Below are 27,512 nucleotides of genomic sequence, written 5' to 3'. Positions count from 1 at the left end.
AGTAATGTTTTGTGGGCAGCATATCCCTTCCTGTAGGTATACACCACATCCATTCACTTCCTATGAAGGCAGAAATATAATAAACCATATATGTTTATCTATAAAATATATATTACATATATATTATCTATATATATCTATAAAATATATATTTATCTAAAAAATGGATTTTAGTTGCCTTTTTTTAATGTAATATTTTTTCTCTTTGTTCAATGATTGTTTTACAGCTCTACAGAGAAAACAAGTATCACAGGACAAATCTATATTTTAAAAAGAAAGATCCTCGTCCCTGTTTTTGTATTTCCCTAGGTTTTGGGGTTAGTTGGTTGCTTTTAAAAGAAATATTTGCTCCACTTTGCTTGCTTTGGAAATGCCCCTAATCAGTTTTATGCTTAACAGGTATATCTGTACATTTCTGGCTGTTCTGGCTATACAGCAACATTATTTCTATCTCAGTGGTACCAGAGATTAACCATGAAATTATTTTTCCTACAAGTAGTATCATTCAGCACTAGATACTAATAATGCATAAAGAGTGAACAAATTGATTTATCCCATGGCTACTATGGAGAGGTGCAATGAAGTATACATTAAATAATTGATTGCTTATTTTTAAAAATTCACAGTGATTCACTCATTAATTACATTATAGAAAAACTCAGATGATTTATGGGTTTTGGGCTATTTTTTACTAATGTTTTCCCCTTCTCTTTTGGTCTTTTTTTCTAAGCCTCGAGGAAAAAATATTGCTCCAATAAGAGGTTACTTAATTTATCACATCCTTCAAATTTTGATTTAGTGAGCTTTTGCTTTATGGGAAAATGTTACTCAGTTACACTTAATTAGTCATTACTCTACACCTAAAGTCAGTAGCCATAAACATGATTTATGTACATAACCAAAGAACTGATGAACTGAAATCAGTCTAAAAAAACACTTACAGAAGAAATTTGGAACATATCAACACTTAAATACTTACAGGACAGTTAATTTTGGTGCTTAATGCAGTTATTCAAAAGAAATAGTCTCATCCACATCCTGGATTTCAGTATAAATGTATTTTTACTAAAAATGTATGTATGTATGTATTATACTAAAATGTATGTATTTGGAATAAATAAACATCTCTAAGTTTTAAAACAACCACATTTCTGTTCAGAATCTTTGAAAATACCTATAAATATAAGATAAAATACCTATAAATATTGGTAAGTATCTCTACTTATACCTATATAAATATAGCTATAAATACAGAGAAAAGAACTTTTCATCTAAAAATAATAGTTAAGTGCTGACTCTCAATTTAGTACTATAAAAGCTCATTGAATTCAATAAAATTATTTGGTACAAAGAGGGTAAAGAATTCCATAGTCAGACTGGGTTAGCTTCTTTTGGTTTAGCTTAACCTGCTCAGAGGCTCAGATCTCTGCTGAAAATGACACGTCAGCACAGATGATATGCTAATGACTGGACATGTGCTCAGAACAACACAGAGAAACAGCTCTTGAGTGCTGCCATTACTGACAGCTCTCACCCTGAGGAAGCACTTGTACTTCTCTGTAAATACCCTGCAAGGGCTGACTGGGAAATGTAAATGGTGAGGCTGACAGGCACCCAAGCAATGCTGTGGCACCCTGGCCACGTGCAGTCCCTAACTGCCTCCTTGAGCTTGAGCTTTTTGTAGATTCTAATTTCCTAATTTTGTGTATAAGTTACATGCTCCAGGACCCTGCTTTTTTAAAGTACATGAAAAGGTGGTTTAAGGGCATCAAGATATTTTTGCCTCAGAGAATACTTTACTTAATAATGTATTAGTTTTTATTGTATTTTCTCTCATGTTTGAGCTTATTTTCTAGTACCACTGCTGTTAGACATTATTTAAACAGGAGCAAAGTGCCTGACACACCAAATATTCTTGCTGCCTTTCCCAAGAGCCTTTTCTACCCCTCATCAAGGCAGAACACCCTTTGGAGTGGCAGCTGCTCACAGTGCCTTTCCTGCACTGCTATGGATAAAAGACACCATGAATGAAATATAATACAGTCTGTGACAGCTGCTATGAAAGCCAAAATGAACAGTAGAGGGAACTTCTTTTCTCACCAGTTTGCCTTTCAAAAGAAGTGAAGTAATTATGCCAACACAGAGAAAGCTCTCCCTGCTCAGAGACCACTGCTGAGTGTTCTTAGAGGCTGACTGGGCTCCCTCCTGAGCATTCAACTCCATTGAGCAAAAGGTGATGGCAGAGAAATAATACATTTGTTGCCACCTTATTCCTTGTCCCTTCCACCATTATGGATCATCATTTTGCACATTCACAGAAGCAGAAAGACAGCAATTATCTTTTCCCTGCCTTTCTTTTTTTCCACTGCGTTCTTGTTTGTTCAGAAGAAATAGATAGGAAATATTAATTCTCTTCTAGAAAACTTCCAGAAATGCAGGCAGCCTATCTAGGTAAATACATTAGCTTCAAAAATGGAATCAAATGTCTTTCCTGCTTTCCAGAGGAAATAGAATAATCACAATACCCAAGCATGTCAGGAGTTGCTTCCCCTTCCTTTCTTAATATTTCAAGAAGTCACTATGGAATAGTTGAACCCTACGTAGACACATGCCCAGGGATGAGAACAGGAGAGGTGGACATGTATTTGCCATAAAAGAACATAGAAAAGCTAATAAATACCTGTATTTTCTTTACAAGCTTAAGAGACTTGCATATTCCTGCTTAAAATAGTTTTGTATGTATCATGCTGACTTTCAGATATTCCAAAAAAATTAAAATCAACAAATGATATCACACAGGTCTGATGTGAAAAGGTAAAATACCTGAGTTTGCTTTCTTGTATGCTGAGCCCACTGCCCATGGATGGCTGACTGTCATTTGTAACTTGATGTGAATATCTTGTATGTTGGAGGGGTGTCTCTCTGTGCCAGCCTCTGCAATCTAAATCTCTGTGGGTATCTGTAGAGAAGGAAAAAGCTGCTAGAAATCTTTCAGCCCATTTTACTTCTAAAAGAGGAAGCAATATATAAAATTCATTATCTTAACTGATTAAATGAATAGTAACAGGGAATTACCAAATCCATTGCAAACATTGTAATGATTAAATCACTTGTTACAAGGACAGTAGAAAGAGTTCCAAGACAATCTTCTGATTGGCACTCTAAAACTTTGAGAGACCTAGACCAATTACTTTCTTGTTATACAAAGTTAATTTTACAGCTTAAAAAATTACCTATGGCTGGATTAGGAAGAAAATTGATTTTTAAAAGATTTTCAAGTTCAACTTGCCATGTATTTTTTATGGCACCATGCACAGCACTCTGAGATCTAGGTTTGTTTGATTGGATTTTGGTTCTGTGGGGTTTTCCTGTATTTATGTAGGGAATCAGGCTCTACTTTAATTCCACATGCTATTGGTCTAGAACTGAGGGCATTTTTTCCTCCCAGCTCTAGGCTCTTGGGAGAAACATGACAAGTCTGCAACTGGAGGTACAAACTGATCTCCTGCAGAACATTTTGCGCTACAAATCATCCTATTAGCTTTAGTGAGAGGGAAGGGTTCACGATCTGACCCTGATTGTGAAGAAGTTTTCTTCCATAAAGATGATAAAAATTTGTGTGCCCACCTCTTTTTTTCATTTTTAAAGTTTCACTTACAGATTGGAAACAATGTTTTGTTTACCATCACTAGGTAAGCTGTCAGAAATTTATGTACTATCTTTTGCTCAAAGTGAACACAACACTGTTGCAAAACATGCAAAAAATAAAGACAACACTCTGGAAAAAAGAATCTTTCAGTTTTCCTCCTGCATATGTTAATGCAGACTTTTAAATTGTAAATATATGTCAATTATTATACTAACTAAAGTGGTCTGTACTTAGAATTCTATACAGTGATGCATGAGTTTTCACAGTCAGTATACTATGATTTGTCAGGACTTTGCTTTTTGCTGATCAAAGTTGTATTAGAACAATTAATTTTCTCACTTGCTAATCCCTTGGCATATCAGTGCATTAGTACGGTGACTAATGCAGAAACAGGGATTAAATCTCATCATTGCTACTTCATTCTTGTTACTTCACTTGCTAATTAATGCATATGAAATTTGTGATAATGAGTTGAATTAAAAACAAGCCTAAGACGTGAGTTGGGCATGGTATTTTCCAAAATTATTAATGAAGTAAAAGTTCTGTCAACTTTTAGTAGGCTACTTGGCAAAATGACATTTTCGCTCCCAAGACACACAAATGATCGTGTAAATTACAGCTATTACTAATTACTTCAATAAAATTACCTTGAATTTCTTTAGATTAAACTCTTTATGTAAGGTATAAAAATGTTAAGGAGTAAGCTACCTATTTCTAATGCTGAATCTGAGAAAAAAAGACACGTCCTTTAAATTTTATTCTGTTGTCTCTTACAAGAAATGTCACAGTTGAGACAGCACGATACACAAAATATCACCATACAATTTCAGCAAGCTTTAAGCATTAAGTCTCTTCACCCATACACAGTAACACCATACCCCATCAGAAGGCTCCAGGCGTCTGCCCATACAGAGGAACATCCTGCCACTTCAGAAGGCTGCAAGCCTCTGCCCCTCTTGTTCTTTAGCCCAGCCTTTTATCCCCCTGATGCTGATGCATTGCACCTGTGTGCCCTCTGCTCCCTTTGGAGGTTGGTCAGTGCCTTGGGCACTCCCTGGCTCATTGCTGGCAATGCTGCTCACCTGCTGCTCACAGCTGTAGCTCATTAGGGATGAGGCCTGGCCACAGCCCCACTCCCAATTACCACAAACTGTGTACCTACAAAGAAAGACCTAAAAAATTTGAAGGAAAATTATCTTATTTCATAAACTCCTGATTACCCTTTAAAAATTTTGACTTTTAGAGACATGAAAAATATTTGTACTTCACTGTGGTGTTTATCTGAAGTCAGTATTTTATTACTGTGACTCTGGTTGCAGAATTTTAAATATAGGAGGTATTCACTTTACTTAGAAGCCTTTTAATGCAGCACAGTTTAGCTGGCAACAGTGAAATGTCTACTTTACAGCTACCATAACTGACATTAAATCATACCTCTAGAAAAGGCACTGAACTACTGATGAGAACATACTTCCACAGTACTTCATGCAGGATTTCAAGTCCAAATGAAGTCATACTATTAAAGGAGAATGGGAGGCTCTTATATTTCTGCCCATTATCTAGCATTCTCAAATGAACATCTTCCAGGAATTGTCAAAAGTAACTGCAGTCTTCTACCTTTCCAGTGTTATTTGTCATAATAAAGAGGCTGCACTGATTCCCACAGTCAATGAGAGATCTTCAGGTGCTCATAACTGAGCTGAGTCATTCAATAGGACAAGCAATGAAAATGCCCTCGCCAAACCCCAGGTGGATGACAATCCTGGCTTTCTCCATAACCAAGACAATGATTTTGAGTTCTCGCCTCTATGAACACAACTACAGCGTAAGAGTGACCTCTACAGGATCTTCACAGCACTCCGTGCCTACCGTCCCAGGGCCTGCCTTGGGAACTTTTTCAAATGTATTTGTTTGAAATCAGAATACAAGCTTCAACATACAAACCAACAGTCTCTCCAAGAAGCAGCATGAAATAAACAAAAGTCTGAATTTACATATTGTAAACACACAATTAGCGTTCCTATTTCAGATTTACAATAGGTTTCTAGATATGAGAATGATGTAAGGACATAAAACATTCTGCTAATTCAACATATCAAACAAACAAAGCAAACAAAAACCTAAATGCAACTAGGGAAGAGGTTATAGCTCAAAAATTTTTTGGCCAACTAGCAAAGTAGTAAATTTTGTTAAAAAAAAAAAGAAAATTAAAAAGAAAGGGGAAAAAAGGGTAGACTATGTTGCTATGTTGTAGCTTGTAAGAAACTAAAAAATAGCCCACAGTCACTTTGTGAAAAGATATGTATTCCACCCGATGTATTAATAGGAATGTAGTCATACAGACTAGACCAAAAAACAATTTATCAAGGTTAATCAAAGGCAATGCATTTTAAAAATAAATTAGACAATCAAAGAGCATATTATTGGTATAACTTCCAGACTTCCTTTTCATATAGTTTCTTATTCACACTTCTTCACTTTTTTTTACTTTATTCTTACATAAATTTTAGGATTAATCTTCTCAGACACAGTTCATTGAACTATTTAAAGAGTAAAATGTTAAGCTAAATTGTTAAGCTAAATTATGCTTGTGACCTTAATTGGAGTTAGACCAAGTCTATGGACTGATAATCTTAGTAAAATCAATCTTGTATTTTATCTGGAAGCAATGTGTGGTGATGTATTATTGGAAGTTCAGTTTCAATTTCTACCCTCGTTTACACCACAATCATATACAGAGAAATATAAATAGTTTCCATCTTCATATGCACTAAAAATAAGGGCAGACAACCATTGCTAGGAAGGTAAAAAAATGCTGTGAAGGCCTGGATTTTATTAAAACTTACATTGTGCACTGGTCAAAGCTGATGTGCTGCAGAGCTGTAACACACAGGCTCTAGCGCTGACCTTGAAGGAGGTACTTCCTCCTTTAGCTCTCCAATGCACATGTGGATCCCCACTAGCTACTGAAACTGCTCATCCAGCTCCCTGTGGGATGTGGTCCTTACTTATCAGTGACAATGACCAGTACTGATTGTGAAAATACTCTAGGGATGAAGAGGCATTTAGGATTCTATAGAAAAAATTGCTATTTATTGGTGTATTTCAGGAACTCACGTGAAATGACAGGAACTTAGAGAGAAACAGAATGGCTGGAATGCTGGACCTTAATCTGTAACTCACCAAATGGTAATGCAAAGTAGATATCTAGTAAGATCTCATGAGAAGTTGGTGTTTTTGTGCCTTGAATCTCACTTCCATTTTTTATTACTTCAGAATGCAATCTCCACCAGGAACCTGGGCCTTCCTAGGAAAAACAGGTTATGGAAATTACCTGGGCAGCATTTATAGCATTATCCACTTTTTGCTTTTCCCTAAGTCAGTAGGAGCTCCTTTATAGCACCATTTTAGTATTTTCCAGCTTTTGTTGATGTACTAGCTAGGACTTCAAATTTTCTCAGTCATCAAATTCAAAATATAACATTTGCATGACAAATAGACATTAAGGTTGTCAGATGATTAAGACACAAGAAATATGAACATTGAAAATTACTCTTATCAACAAAGATTTTCCAAGTTCCCCTTTCAACGGGTGCCAAACAAGTACACTCAAGCAAGACTGAAACAATCCATCTAAGTTAATAACCAAGCCAAAAAAGAGCTTCTAAAGTAACACTCCCTTGTAGGCTATTTCTGAGTTATAAAGCCCAGAACAGAACTGCAGGGTTAAGACCAGAAGGATAAATAACTAGGAATGTTCCACAGCGGACTAATTATAAATGAAGGTTTAGAGGATCTGAAGAAATTAAAAAACAATCTCTTATCTTGCATCTTTGTTTGTTTAAAGTTTCAGTACTTAAAAGCAAACCACAACCTCTGTGTCAGCATGTTGTAACTCAGCAACAGCTTGGGCAGCAGAGCAGAACAACTTGCCCTGGGGCTTGAAATGGCACTTGGCAGCTGTGATAGAGTCTCTTCTAATTTAAGCAGGAATTACTTTCTTCCTCTGCTTCCATTTTCTGAGAAGAATCATTGAAATGTCAGTTCAATGTATACATTAATATTTATTAGCTCCTGTAAAGAAATGGCTACAGAGTCCGACGAGAGATACTGCATGAAGTTATTCCCTGATTTTCTTACCTTTACCCTATCTTCAATTGCCTTTATGTTTCGTAAGTATTAAAGAAGGCAAACAATTTTTATTTGCAAGGATTAATTTCATCTTCTCTAATTCACAGTTACTTCAAAAACAGCCTACAGGGACCATACATGTGAAAGCATATTTATGACTGGGAGAATTGTGGATTATTAGAATAGAATACCTCTACCTTTTTCAAATTTATAAAATTGTGCAGCAATTGCAGATTGCTTCAGTATTTCCATACTCCTAGAAACCTTTTTTTTATTTTATAAAATTTTTTATAAAATACTGAAAGCAAGTACAACCATTCTGGTGGCCAAGTGACTATGGTGGATGTGTAACCCCTGTATTGACCCAGTTTCCTCACTCACCCTTTGTCTTCACTGTATTATTAATTTCTTCTGTAGCACCACAGGGTACATTTCTGTTTTCCTCTCTGAGACCATGGTCAATTCCCACGAGAAAGAGAACAACAATATTTGGCCCATTTTAAGAGAGATTTACCCAAGGTCACAAAATGAAGAGCCAGACCATGGAACTTGATCTAAAATTCTTTCACTCTAATCTTATAAACCAAACATGCCTCTCTAATTGTTCTGAAGCTCTGCTGAACCTTAACTCACCTTGTGTTATACCTGGCCTGGGATCTGAGCCATTTCTCCAGGGCATACAGCTAATGCACACCAGTTGTCACTTTGAGAGCCTCGTGTACATTATGCCTTAATATTACAACTGAAGCAAAGGAGTTAGAAGCATACACTGCTCACAAATGTTGTTATCCAGGGAGTCCAAGAATGGGAAATTTATTGGATTTTACTCAGTGCTTTATATTTCCACAGAAAGTCAACTTACATCTGTTGCATATTCCACAGTGGCAAGAGGAATCCATAAAACTCCTAAAATGCTATCCCAGAGCAAGCCTTTCTTCCACAGCTCTATAATGAAGCCCTTTCCATCAGCACTGATTTCACTATAAAGAATGAACAGAGATCATTAAAATGAAAATGTAACCTCAACTGCTCAGCAATCTATCATAGCAATTTATTCTTATCTTCTAACAGCAGATACAGAGGTGGGGTTTTCCAGTATACTTGTAAAATACAAACTAGCAGGATGAACACAAATGTGAGACTGAACAAGCCAAATCTCAAGTCTTATTGTTCAGGATTGCCCTTTTGAAGTGATGAGGACAGTTCTGCTGGAGCAATGGGAAAACATCTCTCAGCTTCACAAGCTGCAGATCCCGACACTATTTTAGTTGTAATTAAAGGATACATGCAGTTTATTACTAGTTAGTTTTCACCAAAAAAAAATTACCATATTACAACTTTATTTTGCAAGAAGTCAAAATCAAATTTTACGAGGCCATATCACTCCCTCATGACAATATTAAGAGAGGTCATTTCCTCAGGGAATGCTCCCCATTACAGAGCATTTCTGTAAATATGAACAATATAATAAAGTAGATATTGGTGTCTCTCCTGGACTTATTTTATGTAATCTCTGTTAATTTTAAGTAGCAAAACTCATCTTCAACTTATTTGTGTGGGGTACCACAAAGCATTACTGTGTACTTAAAGTCATCAGGAAAAGAATAAACTATATCAGAAAATGGCAGGTGCCACCTCTGAGACAACTACTTAAATCATCACATTGCTCTCAAAAACTATCCTGCATCAAGGTCTAATTTTCTGATGTACTTGCTTCATGCAATTGAATAGATATATTGAATTTTTTGTTTTATTCAGCTTTTTTCCTTACAAATATGTTACCAAAGACCAATTGCACATTTTTATGTTCTAGTGTTTTTAGACCACAACCTTTAAACTGACAACTGAATAGTGAAACTGCAGATTGAAAGGTTAGGCAATAAGCAACTTTTAAAATGCAAGCAGGTAATGTCTGCAAGCAATGGAACAGTTTTTACTGCAGACATGGAATGAGAGTCCTTAAGATAATGAACTAGAGTATACTCACCAAAATCTAGATAAATATATTTGTAAATGCTTGTTTATAATCCTTTTTCAAAATCTGCTGTGTTGTATAGATAAGTAGGCAGCAGATGGAGCTACAGCAACCTCATAATGCAATTGCTACAAAGGTGGTTTAGTATTCTTTGGTAATTAGTATACTACAAATTAAGAAAATAATCCTTATAAATTGGTCATTTTTAATGATGGCATGGAACACTCATTTACATATAATATGAACAAAAGCATATAAAAGAGCAAATAAAATGTTTTAAATAATAATAACACATTTCTCAGGAAAATTTAGAGGTTAGGTTACACACCCTCACTTTAAAATATTTTTAATTGCCTCCTGCCCAAAAGGTAACAGACAGGGCAAGTGCTGAAGTTTAATTGATTTACTTCCTGAGAAATTTTTACACTGTCATCTGATCCATACCCAATGGTTTATAGAACTATTATGTCTAAATCTGCAAAGTTCTGAAATAATCATCACAGCAGAGTATTATCACAGAGGATTGATTCCTCTACACTGAAATGTGACTATCTTTTCTACAAGTGAAAGCTGCAGAATAAGAATGGTGATTAAAAGGTCAGCTATCGATAAAAACTTTTCTTAACTTTTTCAAAGCCAGATGTGGTCTTCCTCTTTGGATAATTGAGGCTGTGGCTCTGAACAGTGCTGGAGAAGCCTGCTGACCAGAGTGCTGGGGAGGAATCAGCCCCAGATTAAGATTAGTTTGATGAGGTCAGAAGTCAGAATTTTTATAACTTCTATAATGTGTCTTCTGTAAATGCAGAAAATGGCACATAAAGAAGGTACATATGTTGACCTAATGTTCTTCACCAACTCAGAGTCTCCAGCTAAGCAAGACAGCAGTTTGCTACAGCTGTCAAGAAATCAGTTGCATGAAACCAAAAGAATATTCTCAAATCAACCATTATCTTCAGAAAAAAAACTGTGATGAAGATATGGTTCAAAAAGGAGATTAAGAACATTGTGCATTATGCAAAATAACTAGGAAGGAAAACTGAAGAAGCTTTTAGAAATTCCATTTTTAATACTGAATAAAGTGAAATTAGGAAGGAGTGAGTTATTTCAATCAAAATTTCAGTTTCAGCATGCAGTCAAAATATATTTATAGATTTTGATAACCAGAAAGTATAGAAAAAGTATGCAAAACAACTCATTCTTTCAACAACATTAAAACATTTGGACTAGAAAAAACTAAAATGTAAAAAGGACATTCTTCATAGAAATAACTAAAGCAAACTAAATGTTTAATTCTGTAAACATATTTTAACCATCTGTAGACCTCAAGAATAAAATTTATGTTTCCATAACAACGGTGTGATAACAGACAATGATTTGTGCAGGGAAAAGGAGGGAACAAAAACGTTGGAGACTGATGTACTAACTCAGAATCTAATGGGATTTTATTTATTTGGTTTAAGTGCTTTGGAAGTTGAAGGCTGGTTTCCTCAGAATGTCAGTCAGTGTAAGTGTTTGGACCATCCTGACCAGTGAGGTGTTTATAAGGCTCTATAGAAAAGAATATAGCAACAGAATAACAAGATGGAGAACAAAGTGGGCAAAGATCTGCAGACAGAAGTGAGAATCAGTATGAGTCAATGATAAATAAAGTACCTAAACTGGCTGTTAAGTAGATAAATTAATGTATAAAATTAGAATAATTCATAATGAAACTGAGTGAAGAAAAATCAATTCGTGTGAGGATAGGTTTGAGTTCTTTATTGTCTCATTCCTTGTACTCCTAAAACATACTTAATTTAATTTCATATATGGAATTAAATTTGGAGACAAATTCTTCTCCTTATTGACTGCTGGCCCTTATCTGCCATGTGACTTGCAAAATTAACTTGGGCTCCCCAGAATTAGTCTGGCACCTTTTCTCTGAGCTGGATACTTTTTCCCTGCTTTTGTGCTCTGTACATGACCTCACACGCACTAAATTGTTCTACACTATACAAATATATCAAAGATACAACATCAATTGATAAGAATTCCTTTTCACTTACAACATGAAGTCTTGTTCCCAGCAAGGCTCCCTTCCCCTTCGATCTATTGTAGTGCTTTTCAAATTTTGGACTTTTAAAACAACGTATGTTTTGGATGTGTCTGAAAAACAAATAACCAGCACATTAAACTCCACTTTAGCTCCTTCCAGAAGATGAAAACACAACCATATGGCAGCAAGGGTTTAACACATCCCTCATACACACCCTCCACTGGTGTGGGTCAAACACGTGGATGTAAACAAGGAAATTCTTATTAGTTTTAGTACGACTACAACAGGAAAACCTCTGCCCATGACAGGTGGGACAGAATATAATCCTAAATGTGACTATTTTAAAGATCAGGTTCCAGACACAGCTTTTTCCTGTTCATCAATCCCTCTGGAAGCTCTCACAAGAAACCAGTTTACACTTATTTTCTGCAAATTAGGATTTTTTTTTTTTTTTGCCTTTTAATTGATACAATTATACTGGGGACAGCTTTTTACGTCCAATTAAGGCAAGGCCATAGACTCATAACATGTAATTCAGTCTTTGTGCATGAACTGAGTTCTGTGTATAGAAGCAGCAGCAAGATGGGTTTCATGTGCAGTCCCAAATGAACTCAGATTTTTATAAACCCCTCTGTAAAGGCACAGTGTGAGTATTCATAAAATCAGACCTAATGAGCAAAAAGAATAAAACTTTTAAAATTCCAAAGTGCTTGAAAACATAACTGACAGAAAAAAGCAGAACTGAGGGCAAACTCTATCCTGTAGGGCCTGACACAGGAATTTAAGGCTGCGAAGGCACATTCTATCATCTCAATGAACATGGCTTTTTAGTTTGCATGCATGCAACACATCCTTCACTACCCTCCAGCATCCTAGCTGAGGATTAACATGAACACATGACTGAAAAAAAGATTTATTTTTTAATACAAGCACTGCCAAAATACATATATACAAGACATAGCCAAGAACAGAATTTGTGAACTGTCTGGATTACCAGAGGTCAATCAAACACTCAGAGCTGGAGGGAAGCTGTCAGTGTCTACAATAGATCACTGAATAGGTTGTATCAAATTACACTGCACTTAACAAAAGGTGTGAAGGAGAAGCGTACCCTGTGTACATCCTGGATGTAGATCTTATTATCAGGACCGATTATAATATTTGAGCAAAGAACTAAAGATATCATGTAACAAATTTTTTGTTTTAATAAAAAAAGTCAACAGCGCCCAATGTTATCTATTTATTTTCTTTAACTCAATGGACAAGTCTTCTCAAACACGACTTTGTTTTTATACTGAAAAAACGTGACAAAGTCAATATGAATTTAGGAGTCTGGTCACTTATGTGTGAGAAACGGCATCAACAAGGCATGGTTCACACACCACCAATTCTGTGTAACTGAGGCAAACAAAACAAAAAATTTGCAAAATCTTCTGTAGTTGCAAAACTTTTTTGTGGTTGGGAGAACTTGCAACTCAAGGTTTGAGAAATTGTCAAAAGAACTCTAAAGTGCTTGGCTGAAAAATAGCAACCTACAATGTTTAGCTTCAGCTATTTAGAGCATCCATGTAAATTAAAACTACTACCAGCTTCCCTCATAAATAAAATTAATCACCTTTAAATGAAGCCCTAAATTATGAGGTAGAAACTTAAGCCCACAATTTTAGCGGAAATCTGTTTCATTGTTGCATTATTTCATATTCAACTCTAATTTCCCATTTGTAAGTTTTACATTGCTATGTGCCACACCAGATGATCAAACCTAATCACCTGGTATCCTTTTGCAGCTCCTTTTCTAGCATGAAAAATAAAAAATATCTTGGATTGCCTGCCTTATATTGTTGCCTGAAACCCTGTCATCTCCTTTTTAAAATAGCTACTTCTCCAGGAGTTCCTTGGCCTCTTTGGCTATTCTCTGCATCTAAATCTTACCCTTCAGTGCTTTTTAACTAATTCATCCTCCTCTTTAAATGCCATGAGTTATGTCAAAAAAGAAAATGTAGATATTCTACCTTTTAAATAACTGAATATGTAACCTCCTTGAAGAATAGCACAGTCAAGGGTGAATATCATTATAATACCCTGGCACTGGAGAGGAGCTGTCAATTTTGCTACATGATAAGAAGTGCTGTTTTCACAAAGCCATTATTGCAACTTTCAACCATTTACCTGTCAAAAACTGGAGGCAAATAATGCAATTTTTGTGAAAAGAACTAGGGCAGGATATCCACCTGCTCACATCTTCAGCTTTCAACCCAAAACAGGGTTTCTTTTCCATCATGGCTGTCTTGGTCCTGGTGGAAGGTCCAAGACAGACTTGTGTTGACCTGGGAAGCTTGGTTTTGCTCATATTTATTGCCTAGGGTAATACTTGATTCCATCAGTGTCTCCTGTCTGTGTTTCCTCATCTGGAAAATTCAGACACCTTCTCCTCCCCACCCTGGCCAAGCTAAAGTACTGTACTCTCCTTAGTTATAAAAAGTTTCTATTGACCAATTTAGGTAATTAAATTATGTTAAAATTTTCTTGTTGAAATATATTTTAAATATCACTAGCTTACAAGACAATAACATTTCATAATTTAAAATTAAAAATTGTCTCAGCTTACAACTTTGGTTGATAATTTGATCTTTAAAATATATGCATAATTCTTTACACATGTATTTTGTACTGTACTATTGATCCAACGTGTCAAAGTAGTCCCAACCTTAAATGATGCTTCAGCGTGACACAGACCCCCATGCCTAAGAAAGAAAAATGTAAAGCAGAAATTGAAGAGGGAACCAGACTTACCAGCTGTTTTATCCAACCTTCCTTTTTTCACTGTATCAAAAAAAAAAAAAAAATCAAACAAACCACGTTATTAGTTTCAGACAATACCTTAACACTGTTTTCCAACACATTTATGAATAATAAAATCTAAGGGATTTATGCAGTATTAAAAAACTCAACCAAAAATGAAAACAAGTAATCTTAAAAAAGTATCACTGTGGGAAGATAATATGACTGCTTGGAATTCTTTGGGAAAGAAGACATGTGAAAACTCTTTCTACTTTACAGGAACTTAATAAACACAGAGGGCAGAACAGAGATCAGGTGTCCAGGAAGGCTATTATACTTATTATTCATCACCTCATAATGCAAGTTCTTAATTCTTCCCTATAATAGTCCCAGAAGACTATATATAATCTAAAATAACTTCTATAATTTTAAAATGAATCCTTTATTACAGTGTATTTATTCTGTCCATTACAAAAGACATACTTGAGTAAACACCTTACCAAATAAAATGTGAACATTTCAAATTCTGATTTTGCTCAACAGCTTAAAGTTCCACATTATGATCTCTCTTCCACTAAAGAAAAATGCTCTGAATCTAACAGGATTGTGATTCAGGTAGTCATAGGTATAAAAATTTAATATTCATGTATCACCCTATACTTTATTGCTATACTTAGGACCTAGTAATTGCCAATAAAATATACTTATGGGTCCTCTACTTTACAATGTAAAGATTCCTAAGAGATTGCCATTGTTTTCCAATATCCTTTTCATTTGCTTAATCACATGTACTTTCCTATTATTTATTCTTGCTTTCATCTCTCCCTAAATATCCCTAAGAACTCTATGGAACTGCACCATATTTGGCAGAATGTCTGTCAGCCTGAATAATTCCATCACGTCTCACACTCAGGAAACTTTCAACGCAAATGCTGAGAGGCCTAAGAGTTGCTGAGCTACAGAGGCCAAACACTGCAGCAATTCAACTGCTCTGTGAGAGAGCACAATTTACACACTTCCCTTGGAGGAAGTACTGCAAGAACTATTCTCATATAAATAAGCAATGCACAACTCCACTCTCTGAAGTTACTTATAATAGCTACGTACTAAATACTTGTCACATGGATGAAGGAGTTTGATAAGAAAAACCTACCTTTTACAGAGAGAAGTTCCATTCCAGCAGAAAAATACTTTAAAGACCACACATTGAAATTCAGTTTGTTTTTTTTTTTTAATACAAAAGGAAAAGAAATAGTTTGGATTGAATTAAGTTACTCTTCTGCTGCTGCTCCCTGTGTTTCACTTTTGCAGCATGCTCCTCCCATGGCTCACATGGAGAGAAGCCAACCAACTGATGGAGCAGAAATGACAAATTGCTTCTCCCTCTTTACACACAGACATGGCAAAGGAAAGGAGAAACATTACAACTGCTTCCTTATCCTCATTTCCTCAGCTTCTATCTGCTGTATGCAGCCGTCTCTAGTCTAAGCACATTTCCGAACACCACCTTTTCCAGAAGTAAAAAACTCAGTGCAACTCTGTTATTAAGAACACTCTCTTGGAAGTCTTAAGCTATGGTTTTGATACTTGCAAAGCAACCAATTTGGAATACAGAAAGTTAAAGGCTTTTTTTCTTTAACTGTAGAGCCACAGAGAACACTTTTTATGCTATAGCTAAGCAAAAGTAATTTTATAAAATAATATAAATAAATATTGCACAAATAATTGAATTTTGTTGTATCTAATGAATTTCTCACTGTTACAGCACCTCATAAGATAATGAAGTCTCATGAAATGCTAAAACCTTTTACAACAATAATTTAAATTATTCAACTCAACAACACTGGAATTATTACAAAAACTGTGATGTTTATGGCTACTTGTTCACATTATATTGTGTTGGGGTTTTTGTTTGTTTGTTTTCATTTGGTTTGGTTTTTGTTTTGTTTTTAATTGTGGGTAACAGTATATATATTTCCACAGACAGAATATTTTACTTCGTAAATTTTTGAGTCTCCATCATATTATATTTGAAGGCTGAGGTCTTGAATTCAAGTAGGGGAGTGTCCTTAGATCAGAGGGGAGTTCAGGAGGGGCTGTCTGCAGTTTGAAGAAACTGGGTCTGGAAGATGGCCCACCCAAAAACACAGGTAAGAGCTGAGATTGTTTAGCCAGGCTGTTAGAAAGCTTGGGGAGGTGGGGTGAGTTTAGTCAATGGTTTTTATAAACATTTTACAAACATGAGAGGTATAAACAAGACTGACTCTTCTGATTATTATCTAATAGTGGGTGAACAGGCCAGGTGCACAAACTGAAACTCACAGAACACTGTGAGAGTAGTTTAACACTAAAATAGGTTGCCCGGAAAGGCTGTGGGGATTTTTTGCCCTTGGTAATATCCCAGACATGACTGAACCCAAACCTGCTTTTGCTGACCCTGTTTTATGCAGGGATGTTCGACCAGGTGATATTGAGAGCTTCCTTACTTGTGATTCTGTGATAGTCCACAAGGTCAAATTGTTAAGAGTGACACTGAAGTAAATTTAATTTGGGAGATCATGAAAGCCTACAGTCTCTATACATAATGTGTGCAGGCTTTTTCCCTCCATTGAAATGTCATAAGAAGTATTTATATTGTTTCAGGGTCATGCTACTATGCGATACTATGAAGTTATTAACCTACTACATTTTGGTCTTGTGTTTTAGATTAATATATTTGCATATCTCTCTTCTGAGTTCTGTCCTGAACAAGTCTCCCACAGCAGACTGATAGTCTTAGAGACAGGTTTCCACCTTACACAAACAATGGAGCTCTAGTGAAGTTACCAAAGCTAGTCTGGTACACACAGGACAAGGCACTGATGCCAGACCTGCATTTGGATCCCAAGAAAAACAATATTTACTTGGAACAAAAACCTAATCCCTGCTTAGTAAGGTTAGGTAAGTAGAGTTTACAGCAAGCCTTTGCAGGAATCAGACTTACACAGGTGCATCTCTGTATCCATCTGGAACTGTGCAAACCTGGCTCTTTCTTCCATGCCTATTCTCAGATATCTGGGCCCATCACATGGAATGATGATTTCATCCTTGAATCCTTGGATTGCAGCTGCAACTGTGGCCATTATTGTTCATTTACTTTACTGTGATGCCATGATTATTTTTTACATAAGCAATTAAGAAAGATCTTATGATTTTATGGTAAGAAATAAGAAGAGAATACCCAAACATAGGCAGAAGGTCACTGTGGACTGGGAACAGGGCATGCACAAATGCTCTTTAGCTTGGAAAAAGAATTTATTATATTTAACAAAAGAATAGTGAGGAGCACTGTGCTGGAACAAGCTGTCACGATGGTGTTTGGTAAAGGGCATAAGAGTAGAAGCTGCAGGACAAAATCCATGCTTCAGTACCTGAAGTACTTACCCTATCCCTCCGCCATGCCTTCCCCAAGGTTTCCCCCTTTCAATATTACAATTATTATTTAATGCCTGATCTAACACTTCAGTCCCACATGTTGGCTTCAGTTAAAATCTCCCAACATCACAGACCTATATTCAGAATTAAGCATTTAGAAAAAAAAATTAAAAAAGCAAAATTAATTGTTTACATTGCATTTTTTAACTAAATTACCTCAAAACTGCTTATAGTTTCAGTTCACTATTCCATAGAAGACACTAGTTAAGTATAATGCTGTTTTTAAAGACATCTTATTAAGGTGTTTCACTCTGATGATTCACCTATTTGGCATTAAAACTACATATTGTTCTTTTCAGGAAGCTTCTCCTCTACAGGATACTTGTAATGCAATAATTAAGTCATGAACTCACAGATTCTTATATGCTCTTTTGCAAAAGGAAAATGGAGCACATTTGAATACTGATTGCCAAAAAATGTGCAAGACAACCTCCCAACTTTCACAGGAAAAGGAAAACAGCTTATTGTTGTTTAAAGATATTTTAGTTGTAGAAGAGAATATTTTAAAAAACACTGGTGAGAAAAAAAAAGTCCAAATTTCAATTGTTACTACAAATACGGAGCATTAGGAACAGTCTCCTTACATCCCCTACATTGTTGTCTGAGACTATCACGAAGCTCTCTTTTCTTGGCTAATTTTATGCTGACCCATGTTTGGTTTTAAAGAATTTATGGCCTTGGAACACCAATATTTTAACTCTCTTTGTTCTGAAATTCTTCTCTTGAGGAAAAAGCAAATTAATTCAGAGAGTGAATTTTTCAGCTGACCAAAATTCATCAGAACCTCCCTAACATTTGTCCATGAAGAAATATGCCAGTCACCTGAGAAGAGTGGGTCATGAAGTAGTTTTTGCGTCCCCCTTGAAGCCAGTTACTGGCTTAAAATAAGAACTAGTGGGAGAAGAATTTTGTCTAGTATGAATAAAAAAAAGTGACACACTTAAATTCAAAGATAAATAGCTATATTATCATTATGTGATCCTTCTGACACAGAAACCTGAAACCCATGAACAGGAATTCAACCAGCAAAGCAAGAAAAGGAAAAAAGAAAAAAAAAAAATCACTTTTCCCAGGCAGTTCATTTCTACCTTCAGAAATATAGATTCTGCATTCCCAGGTGTATACTATAATTTTCAGTAGACTTCATAAGTGATAAAAGATAGAAATAATGAACTCTGTAACAAAATATGCTATCAAGAGATACATCATCAAAGTGACAGGATAAGCAGAAAATCAATCAGTTGATTTCTGACCCTGAAATACCATGAGCAATATAGAAGATAGGAACTACAAATTAGATCAGTTTTGTCCTTGCCTCTAAAAGAGAGGCACAACTATGTATTCTGGGCTCCACAAGAATCACCTTGATAAATGAGTTCAAAGCCCTCCACTGACCCTTTTCCAAGAGGAAACATGTGAAGGGTCCTCCTTCAAAATGTTATGCATTATTAAACATCGAGAACATAAATTTTATTGAAGTATCTGTTATTAATCTCCAAAACTGTAGTAAAGTCAAGCCACAGCAATAAAAAATTCTAAACTTTTAACAAACAAAATGACAAGAACTTGTCATAGATTGCTATTCTGTCATATTTGTGATAGTCACAGGAGATAATAGGCTGTTAGACTACAAATAGACTTATCTCACAAGTTTGTTACTATATTGCAGAAAAGTGGTATTCAAACTAAAAATCTATCTCTTGCAAATAGTGTTGGAATTACTATCTGTAAAGTGGTTTTGGATCTTCTAATCAAGAATGCGTTGAAAAGAAAGAGACATTTTTAATATTTTGCATGAATAGAAACTGAATAGGTACAAAGCTGTCATTGTACCACTACACTAACCAGGCAGAGGATCACCTACTCATACAGTATGTGACTATGGTCCTTAAATTTGGGGACAGTTCTGCCCCCCCCCGTGACCTCTGTCTCTTCAATGATGCAGTCATTGGGACCACTGACCTCACATGGCCCAGAAAGCATTGACCCCTTTGTGCAGCAAGACAGGTCAGAAAAAATGACCTTAAATAACACAAGGAAATATAAATCTTGTAAAAATAGGTGTTTTCTTTTTTACAACCTATTTTAAGCTAACCAAGATTTTCTGAAGATTTATTTTTGAGAGTTGTTAGCGTTGCTACTCATTGGTATGATTTATGTACAATTGCTTGCTGTCACACAAAAATTAAACTGTACTTGCATTAATAAAGAAGGAATAAGTTTCAAAAGAATCTTAGTTTATCCGAGGCCAAATCAAACATCTGTGCTCAGTAACTGATTGTCAGTTTGTTACCTATGAAAGGAAATGTTTTCCAGTCTCTGTTATTGCTGCTCCATCCGCCCTTACATGGCCTCACCTACCTTCTTGACTGCTTTTATTTTACATTTAGAGACACCTAGTGGCTTGTGCCTGATTTGCTCTGGAAAGCAGCAATATTTCTAAATCAACTTTGTGGGTTTCCAGATCTTATTTATCTATTAAATCATAGCATAGTAAACAGTTAACATCACAAAAGAAATTACTAAAACACAGAACTCTATTTCATAGTACACATTAAAAGTTAGAGACAACGACAAAAAAATTATCCCTTTTTTCATTCTTTTTGAAATTCATACCCAGGGAGTAAACATGTCTATTTTTTTTTAACACCATAGAAAATGCACCTTAAGTATTTTTCTCCAGAAACTTCAAATTTATTCATCCTGTGCACTAGATTTATTACTTTGGCCTCTGTATCTTGTCTTAATAATCTCAGATGTCATTTTTCCTTGTTCCATGCATGTTTGTACACATACATTCCTTTGAACTTTTGATTCAATGGAGTGCTTGAACCTGACCATCTCTCTTGGTGTCAGTATTGCTCTTTATGTGAAAAAAGTTGGCAAAAAAAAGCCCCTACCAAAAAGTAAGGTAAGGCTCAGTAATTCCTTCCTCTCCCATCTTAAATGAAAAAAAAAGTCCCAAAGCAAACAAACAGTTTGAGGTTGACTACTCAGACACTTAGCAGAATTTCTTCTAATCCAGTTAACCCACCTAACCTTATTTGTCTACTATTAGTTACATTCACTGAAAATTTAACAAACTTTTTCTTAATGCTAACAAAAACACTCAATTCCTGGGACACTCAATGAATGCTCTATATCTACATCAACTCTGTACCCATGTTTTTATGATCACAATCATCTCTTCAACTTACTTTAAAATATTTATGTTAAAAAGAACCCATGAAACCACAGCAAAAAAAAAAAACAAACTGGAAGCTTCTTTACTTCCTGCCTCTGTTAAATAAATAAACAGGAAATGTTTAAATTAATATTTTAAAGCACCCATATTAGCTCAGCCTTTTATTAAAAAAAAATACTTTACACCCTAAAGCCACCTTAAATACATATTTACAAGAAATCCAAATATGTCCCATACTATTTCTGTAGAAAAACGATAGATAATATCTTTCTCTTGGATTCTCATGTCCCACAAAGTATTAAGCAAGGAACTCTCAAAAACAAATATATGTGGTCTTACAGGATCAAGAATACTAGAAAAGGCATGATCATGATCCTTACAATGAGACATTTTTAAATGTGGACAGGTTGTTATAAAAATTCCTTTGCATTTTCCCCCCTTTCTACACTTTTCCCCAGAACAGCACAAAGAATGAATAATACATCTATTTTGTACATACAATATCGCAGGGCAAAAGCGTGAAGCGACGAATTAAAGCAAGGAAAAAGTGCTTAAAAATATTTATGAGAAGGACAAAACAAGGAGCGAGCTCCGAATGCCGTTAAACTGCAACAATAACCAGGCACCAGGCGAACAGAATTAATGAGGGTTTTACCTTCCTCCCTGTTTGCACTTGGCTCCCTCTCGTGGCTAAAGCTGAGTATAACACTCCTGGTAATCACAATAAATCAACAAATTCGTGTTTATTACTCATATTTTAAAATTAATAACGTTGTGAACGTATCCCTATGACGACTCTAGTGTCTGTAGTTTTATCATTTTCAGGGAAAAACTCAAATAAAACCCCTACAGTTCGTAAATACAAGAAGAAAATTAAGATGTTGAATTCTGTATTACCTAATACTGCCTGGCTTCATTTCCACAATGTAACAAGTACAGGCTTATCTCACCCCTTTATCTGACAGCAATTTGTGAAATTACATTTATTCTCATAAAGGTTTGCTGATTTAATCAACAGTATTCTCCAGAACTCTAGCCAATGGTGAACACACCCATAGCTTACCTTTGCAAAACAATACCTCCATTGATATGAAATGTGACATGTTTTCATCAATATTTCATCACATTATACATAAGATAATACAATAAATTCTCACTGCTTGACAACTATCCTGTAATGCAATCTAAGCTAATGCTGTTTCATATTTCAGTATGTGATATCTGTCAACAATGTTGTTAACCACTAATTGCTCTTATTCATCTCAGAAACATGCCTTGATTGCTAATTGAGACCAAATAAATATTTCAGTTTATTGAAACTGCTTTGCTACCCAGTCAGATAAAGAGAAAAATCTTTAAAAGAAGATGAAGAGAAGAAAACTAGAGAAATTAATTATTGGGTGATTATAACAATAAAAACAGAAATTAAAATTAATAAATTGTCTGAATTATTAATAAATTAGTGTTATTTTTTGTGAGAAGTATGAATGCACAGGTACCTATACAACCCCAAATAATTAGAAACAAGCTCAGTTTTTTGTATTTGTATCAGATTTTCTCAAAAGTTCGAAGTGCTTTCCATTAATAGCTAGTAAAGCTTTCTACAAGTGTTGTCATCTTATTACAAGGGTTCCATACCTTCTTGGTGTTCCTCGTAGGCAGCTCCTCAGAGCACTGACCCTTTCTTCCTCACAAAGCAGCCAACTGACCCCAGCTCTCGTCTCACCCAGCCACCCCACTCTGTTATAGCATCTTCTTCCCATTGCTTACAGCTGTGGCCTGATAGAGTCAGGCCTGGTCCCAATCTTTGGTAATTGGCCCAGCTGCAACTCCTTAGGGGTGAGATTCCTTTCTACACTATCTTTATTTCCTTATATTCTATCCCCCTACGCACAAAGAAAGTAAATATAATGTTTTATAAAATTAGAGATGGGAAAAGTAAACCACTGATGGGCAAATGTGCAAATGCTACACAGTGTTTGCCAAGTATAAGAACACTTAAGTCTGCAGTACAACATTGCATTTCTGAATCAAGCAGTAGGTCATCATGCCAAAATAAAACTTCTTCAACAAAAGAATTTGAAAAATAATTTTCCAAGCCAAAACCTCATTTTACACATTCTGTTATGTAGAATTATGTTTGGATAAAATGAGATGAAGTGGTGTGCACACTAAAAATTAAGAAAATAACTATAATTCTTTTCTATGAGGGTGGTAAAACACTGGAAAAAGCTGCTCAGAGAAGCTGTGGATGCCCCATCCCTGGAAGGATTCAAGGCCCAGTTGAAAGGAGCTCTGAGCAGCCTGGTCCTGTAGAAGTCATCCTTGCCCATGACAGGGGCTTGGAACTAGATGGTCTTTAGGGCTCCTTCCAACCCCAACCATTCTAGGTTTGTATGAAATAAGTTTCTAAGGTATTAATGTGTACTACTCTTATGGAGTGAGTTGTTTTCCCAAGACAACAATTGCCATGCTGAAAGACAAAATAGAAATCACACAGTTTTGTGACCCTGTCTGAGCAGAAGATGCAATTAAGGTCTTTGGTGTGACCTTCCCTTTATGTCAAATTGTGCTAAAACATATGTGACAGTTTGTGTTACGGAAACCTCCATGTATCAATGATTAAGGAGAAGCTGTCAAAATAATTTATTTAGGTTCACAGGCAGAATTCACAGACTCACATGAGGTGTCAAAAAGCACAAGCAATATCTAGTTTATCCATTAGGTTACTCAGTCTCATACAATTGTTTCACTTTCTTGACAGCATTTTTTGGCTACAAAAACGTTAGCTTAGGTTCCAGTTTGCACTACTGACTTTAAAGGGCTAGTGTTCACCTTTTTTGAGAAAATAGTATTAAGGTTCTTAAAGCAAGTTGACTTGAATCATCTAATTTTACTTTCAATATGATTGTTACTAAAATTTCCATAAGCAAGCCCACAAAAAGAGGTCCCTTTGTAAGTTTTCAACTGTCTTATCATATTTCAGTGTTCAACACTTGGCTTGATACAGCTTAATCAAATGTCACTCTTTACATTAAAGCTCTATTTTCATAACTTATAACTTGTCTACATAAATTATTCATATGGTGAAGTGATTTAAGAAGTCTCATATTCAAAGTTTTTTATTTTAGTGTATTAAAAATATTTTGAAATCTAAACTCCAGAAGTGCTAGGAAAAAAGTTTGCAAGAAATATGTTTCAAAAAGTTACAAACTTTACATGCTTTTGTTTTTATTTATTGCATTCACTTACCTAGAAAACATACCTTATTGATGCAGACTATAGTCACGTTAGCGTATTTGAGAACATTACTATTTAGGTCAAAGCAGATATCTTGGGGAAATAGTCTTGGTGTAAATCAATTCAATAATACTAAAATAAAAATATTGCATACTTCAGCTACTAAATTTATTAAACTAAAATAGGAAAACCATAGGCAATAAAAATAGTTACATCTTTTGACATCCTTTCAATTCCCTATGGATTTTAGGCAAACAAATGTAGGAAGACATGATTTTAGAGAACAGAATTTTTTTTTAATATGAGTCTCATGATGTCGTTTGCAGCCCTAGATGAGACTGTGAATAAATAATTCTGTGGTTAAGATGAACTCACCTGTGCGCAGCACAGCCCATTCAGCTCCGCTCCTCACAAAAATCGCCTGCAAACCTGAGCTTCTCTGAAAGTGACCTCTGAACAAAAAAGGAAAAGAAACGTGAACACACATCACGTTTCACATTCTTACGGTATTCATTCACTGCAGTTTATGAATTATTTTCAAAGAGAAACTTACAAGACGCACCGTGGCCGATGCGCAGCCCTCACGCCGCCAGGTGCGCACACAGCGCGCTGGGTGAGGCCCTCGAGCTCCCTCAGCTGCTGCTCCCACACCTGCGGGAAATCACACCCCACCCGCCTCCTGCCAGCGGAAATGTTCTTTCCACCGTATTTAAGGCAGGGCGGGCAAAGGAGAAGTTTCCTGCGCCCCATCGCCGTGTGGGGCTGCTCTGAGGGGGCAGGCTGGGCCTCTCTGCCCGTCCCGCTGGGTGTGGCGCCGTAAGGGGAGCGCGGTGGCTGCAGCTGGGCTTTTCCCTACACAATTTATTCTGGCCCGTGTTTCGCCTCAAGCAGCCGGGGCAGGGAGCGGCCGGGGTAGCTCCTGAGCTCGCCGGGCTGAGGGCGGCGGTGCCACTGGGTAGCGGCCAGCCGGATCCGGCCCGTGCCGGGTATTGCCGCTCCCGAGCGGGATAAAACCTGTCCCGGCTGTTTCCTCGTCCCTTCAGCAGCCTCGCTGCCCCGTGTGCGGTGCTTGGGAGCCGCTGGAGGTAAGGGCAGCTCCCGGCAGCTGCCCCTCATTCCCCTTCATCCCCTCTCTTTCCTGCCGGGATAGCTGCCCCTCATTCTCCCTCTTTCCTGCCGGGATAGCTGCCCCTCATTCTCCCTCTTTCCTGCCGGGGGCTGCTGCCCCTCAGCCCCTCTCCATCCCCGCTCCTTCCTGCCGAGGCTGCTGCCCCTCAGCCCCGCTCCTTCCTGCCGAGACTGCTGCCCCTCAGCCCCGCTCCTTCCTGCCGAGACTACTGCCCCTCAGCCCCTCATCCCCCTGAGGGTGCCCTGTAAGGCTCCGCTTCCTCAGGTCAGGTTTGGCGATAGTGGGTTTCCCAGAGCTGTTTTAGTGGGTGAGAAGCCTTTTTAGCCGGTGCAGTGTTTATTCTTTCTTATCTGGGCAAATTTCGTCTGTTTCTGGGAGGTTTTGTTGGTCTGCTGCACGTGTAGCGTCGGCTTTGTAACTTTCAGCTTTGGTATGTCACGTTCGATGTCAGTTTCTTCTGTTTTCAGGGTAGTTTCGTAAATTTCACAGATTCCATCGGTTGCCTCGGCATCTATCTGTTCACTGGATTTATTGGAGAAAACTAGTACTGTGAGAACATATATAGTGCAAAATTGCAAGCTCCTTGAAATGTGAAAATGCTTTTGTGCTATTTTGGTGATTCATTATTGAGTATTCCTGACTGGGTATATGCAAAGCATTAGCATACAAATTTTTTTTCAGCAGTCTCATTTTCTCTTGCAAATAGTTCTGGTTGAAGGGTGGGATGTTTTTGAGACTTGCTCAATTAAAAATTAATTAGGATGGCTCACTTAGGGGGCATTGTATAAGTCTTGGGGCATTTCTGTGATGATTACTTTTCTAGTTGGTGCTAGAAATAGTAGTAATTGTCTTAATATATAATGAAATTTTGAAATGTCAGTGATGTCCCCAGTACAGACCTATGCTTTTTTTGAGTTTACTTGTGGCAAAAATGGCTGTTCTGTTGAGGTAGATCTGCTCAAAAGGTTTATGTCAGTAGGATTGATTACATGACATTCAGGGGGTTTTGTTGTTTAAAGACTTTTCAGTGCTAGAGTTTGAAGTTCACAGTCAAGAAAACTGCAATCTGTGCATTGCAATGCATTGAGTAAGTTTTGGACTTCAGTCCTGCTTCCTAATAAAAAGTGTCTTTTTACTAGAGCAGGTTAGACTGTGTCTATAACAAGTCCTTCAGAGCTGTTTACACTAAACAGCTGCATGACCTGTAGCAAGGAACACTGTAGAGAGATATATTTGTTAATTGAGAGCATCCAAAGAGTGAAATTGACAAAAAAGTAACTTGTCAGAGTTTAGAAATCCTCACTGTGATGCAATTGCTTACACCACTGATTAATGATTATTTACATGACAGTTGAAAAAATAAGGGCTGGAGAAATGTTCTGGTTGCTTTATTTTAGCCATCTGATTCCAATTTTGTTTGTTATTTAAACATTCTGGGGTACAGTGTAGCTAAACCAAAAACATCACCTTTCTCTGATCAACAGGGTTTTTTTGTCTTAAATGAATTCAAGGTCACATAAAGGAGATGAAATTTTTAATGTAAAACTTTGTTTCATATTCCCTGCCTGTCAGTTTGAGATCCTTGTAAATTTTGGTTTTAGCTTTCATGTGTCTTGGCTTTACCAGATTGTATGTTTTTTGTGTTATAACAGTGTAAATAAAGGTGAATTTTGTCATTATGGTTTGTTCTGTAATGAACTGGCCATAATTCGTGATATTCCATTAAAAATGCAAGTCCATCAAAGCTTTTGTCATTTACAAGTGAATTTGCTTACATCTGTGGGATATTTTGACACAGACCCAAGGTTTATCACTCCCTACACTTTTTAAGTTTTGGAGGCCATAAACTTGGAGATGGCACTACCTTAGTAGGTCCTTGGATTCACATGGGATTATGTTGGCATCATTGACTCT

The 27,512-nt window shown here is 36.5% G+C and overlaps 1 protein-coding gene across 2 annotated transcripts in view; it reads right to left on the bottom strand.

The window, feature by feature from the left end:
* The window catches only part of UNC13C (unc-13 homolog C), a 167,589-nt gene extending 151,750 nt beyond the window's left edge, over positions 1–15,839 (bottom strand). Inside the window, exons 1-6 of one of the 2 annotated variants that reach the window (XM_074549374.1) lie at positions 15,725–15,839; positions 14,584–14,613; positions 11,801–11,900; positions 8,643–8,760; positions 6,833–6,956; positions 2,824–2,959 (exon numbers count right to left, since the gene is read on the bottom strand). In XM_074549374.1, the coding sequence (XP_074405475.1) occupies positions 2,824–2,959; positions 6,833–6,956; positions 8,643–8,760; positions 11,801–11,900; positions 14,584–14,613; positions 15,725–15,746 (530 nt within the window). In that variant the 5' untranslated portion in view covers positions 15,747–15,839. Of the gene's footprint in view, positions 1–2,823; positions 2,960–6,832; positions 6,957–8,642; positions 8,761–11,800; positions 11,901–14,583; positions 14,614–15,724 lie in introns of those variants that run through there. The other variant, XM_074549375.1, reaches the window with a different exon arrangement.
* Between the last annotated feature and the right edge of the window lie 11,673 nt (positions 15,840–27,512).

The sequence above is a fragment of the Zonotrichia albicollis genome, chromosome 11 (assembly GCF_047830755.1).
Source record: "Zonotrichia albicollis isolate bZonAlb1 chromosome 11, bZonAlb1.hap1, whole genome shotgun sequence".
NCBI lineage: Eukaryota > Metazoa > Chordata > Aves > Passeriformes > Passerellidae > Zonotrichia > Zonotrichia albicollis.
Note: the sequence above shows the minus strand (reverse complement) of the source record. Positions and strands in the feature narration are given on the sequence as shown.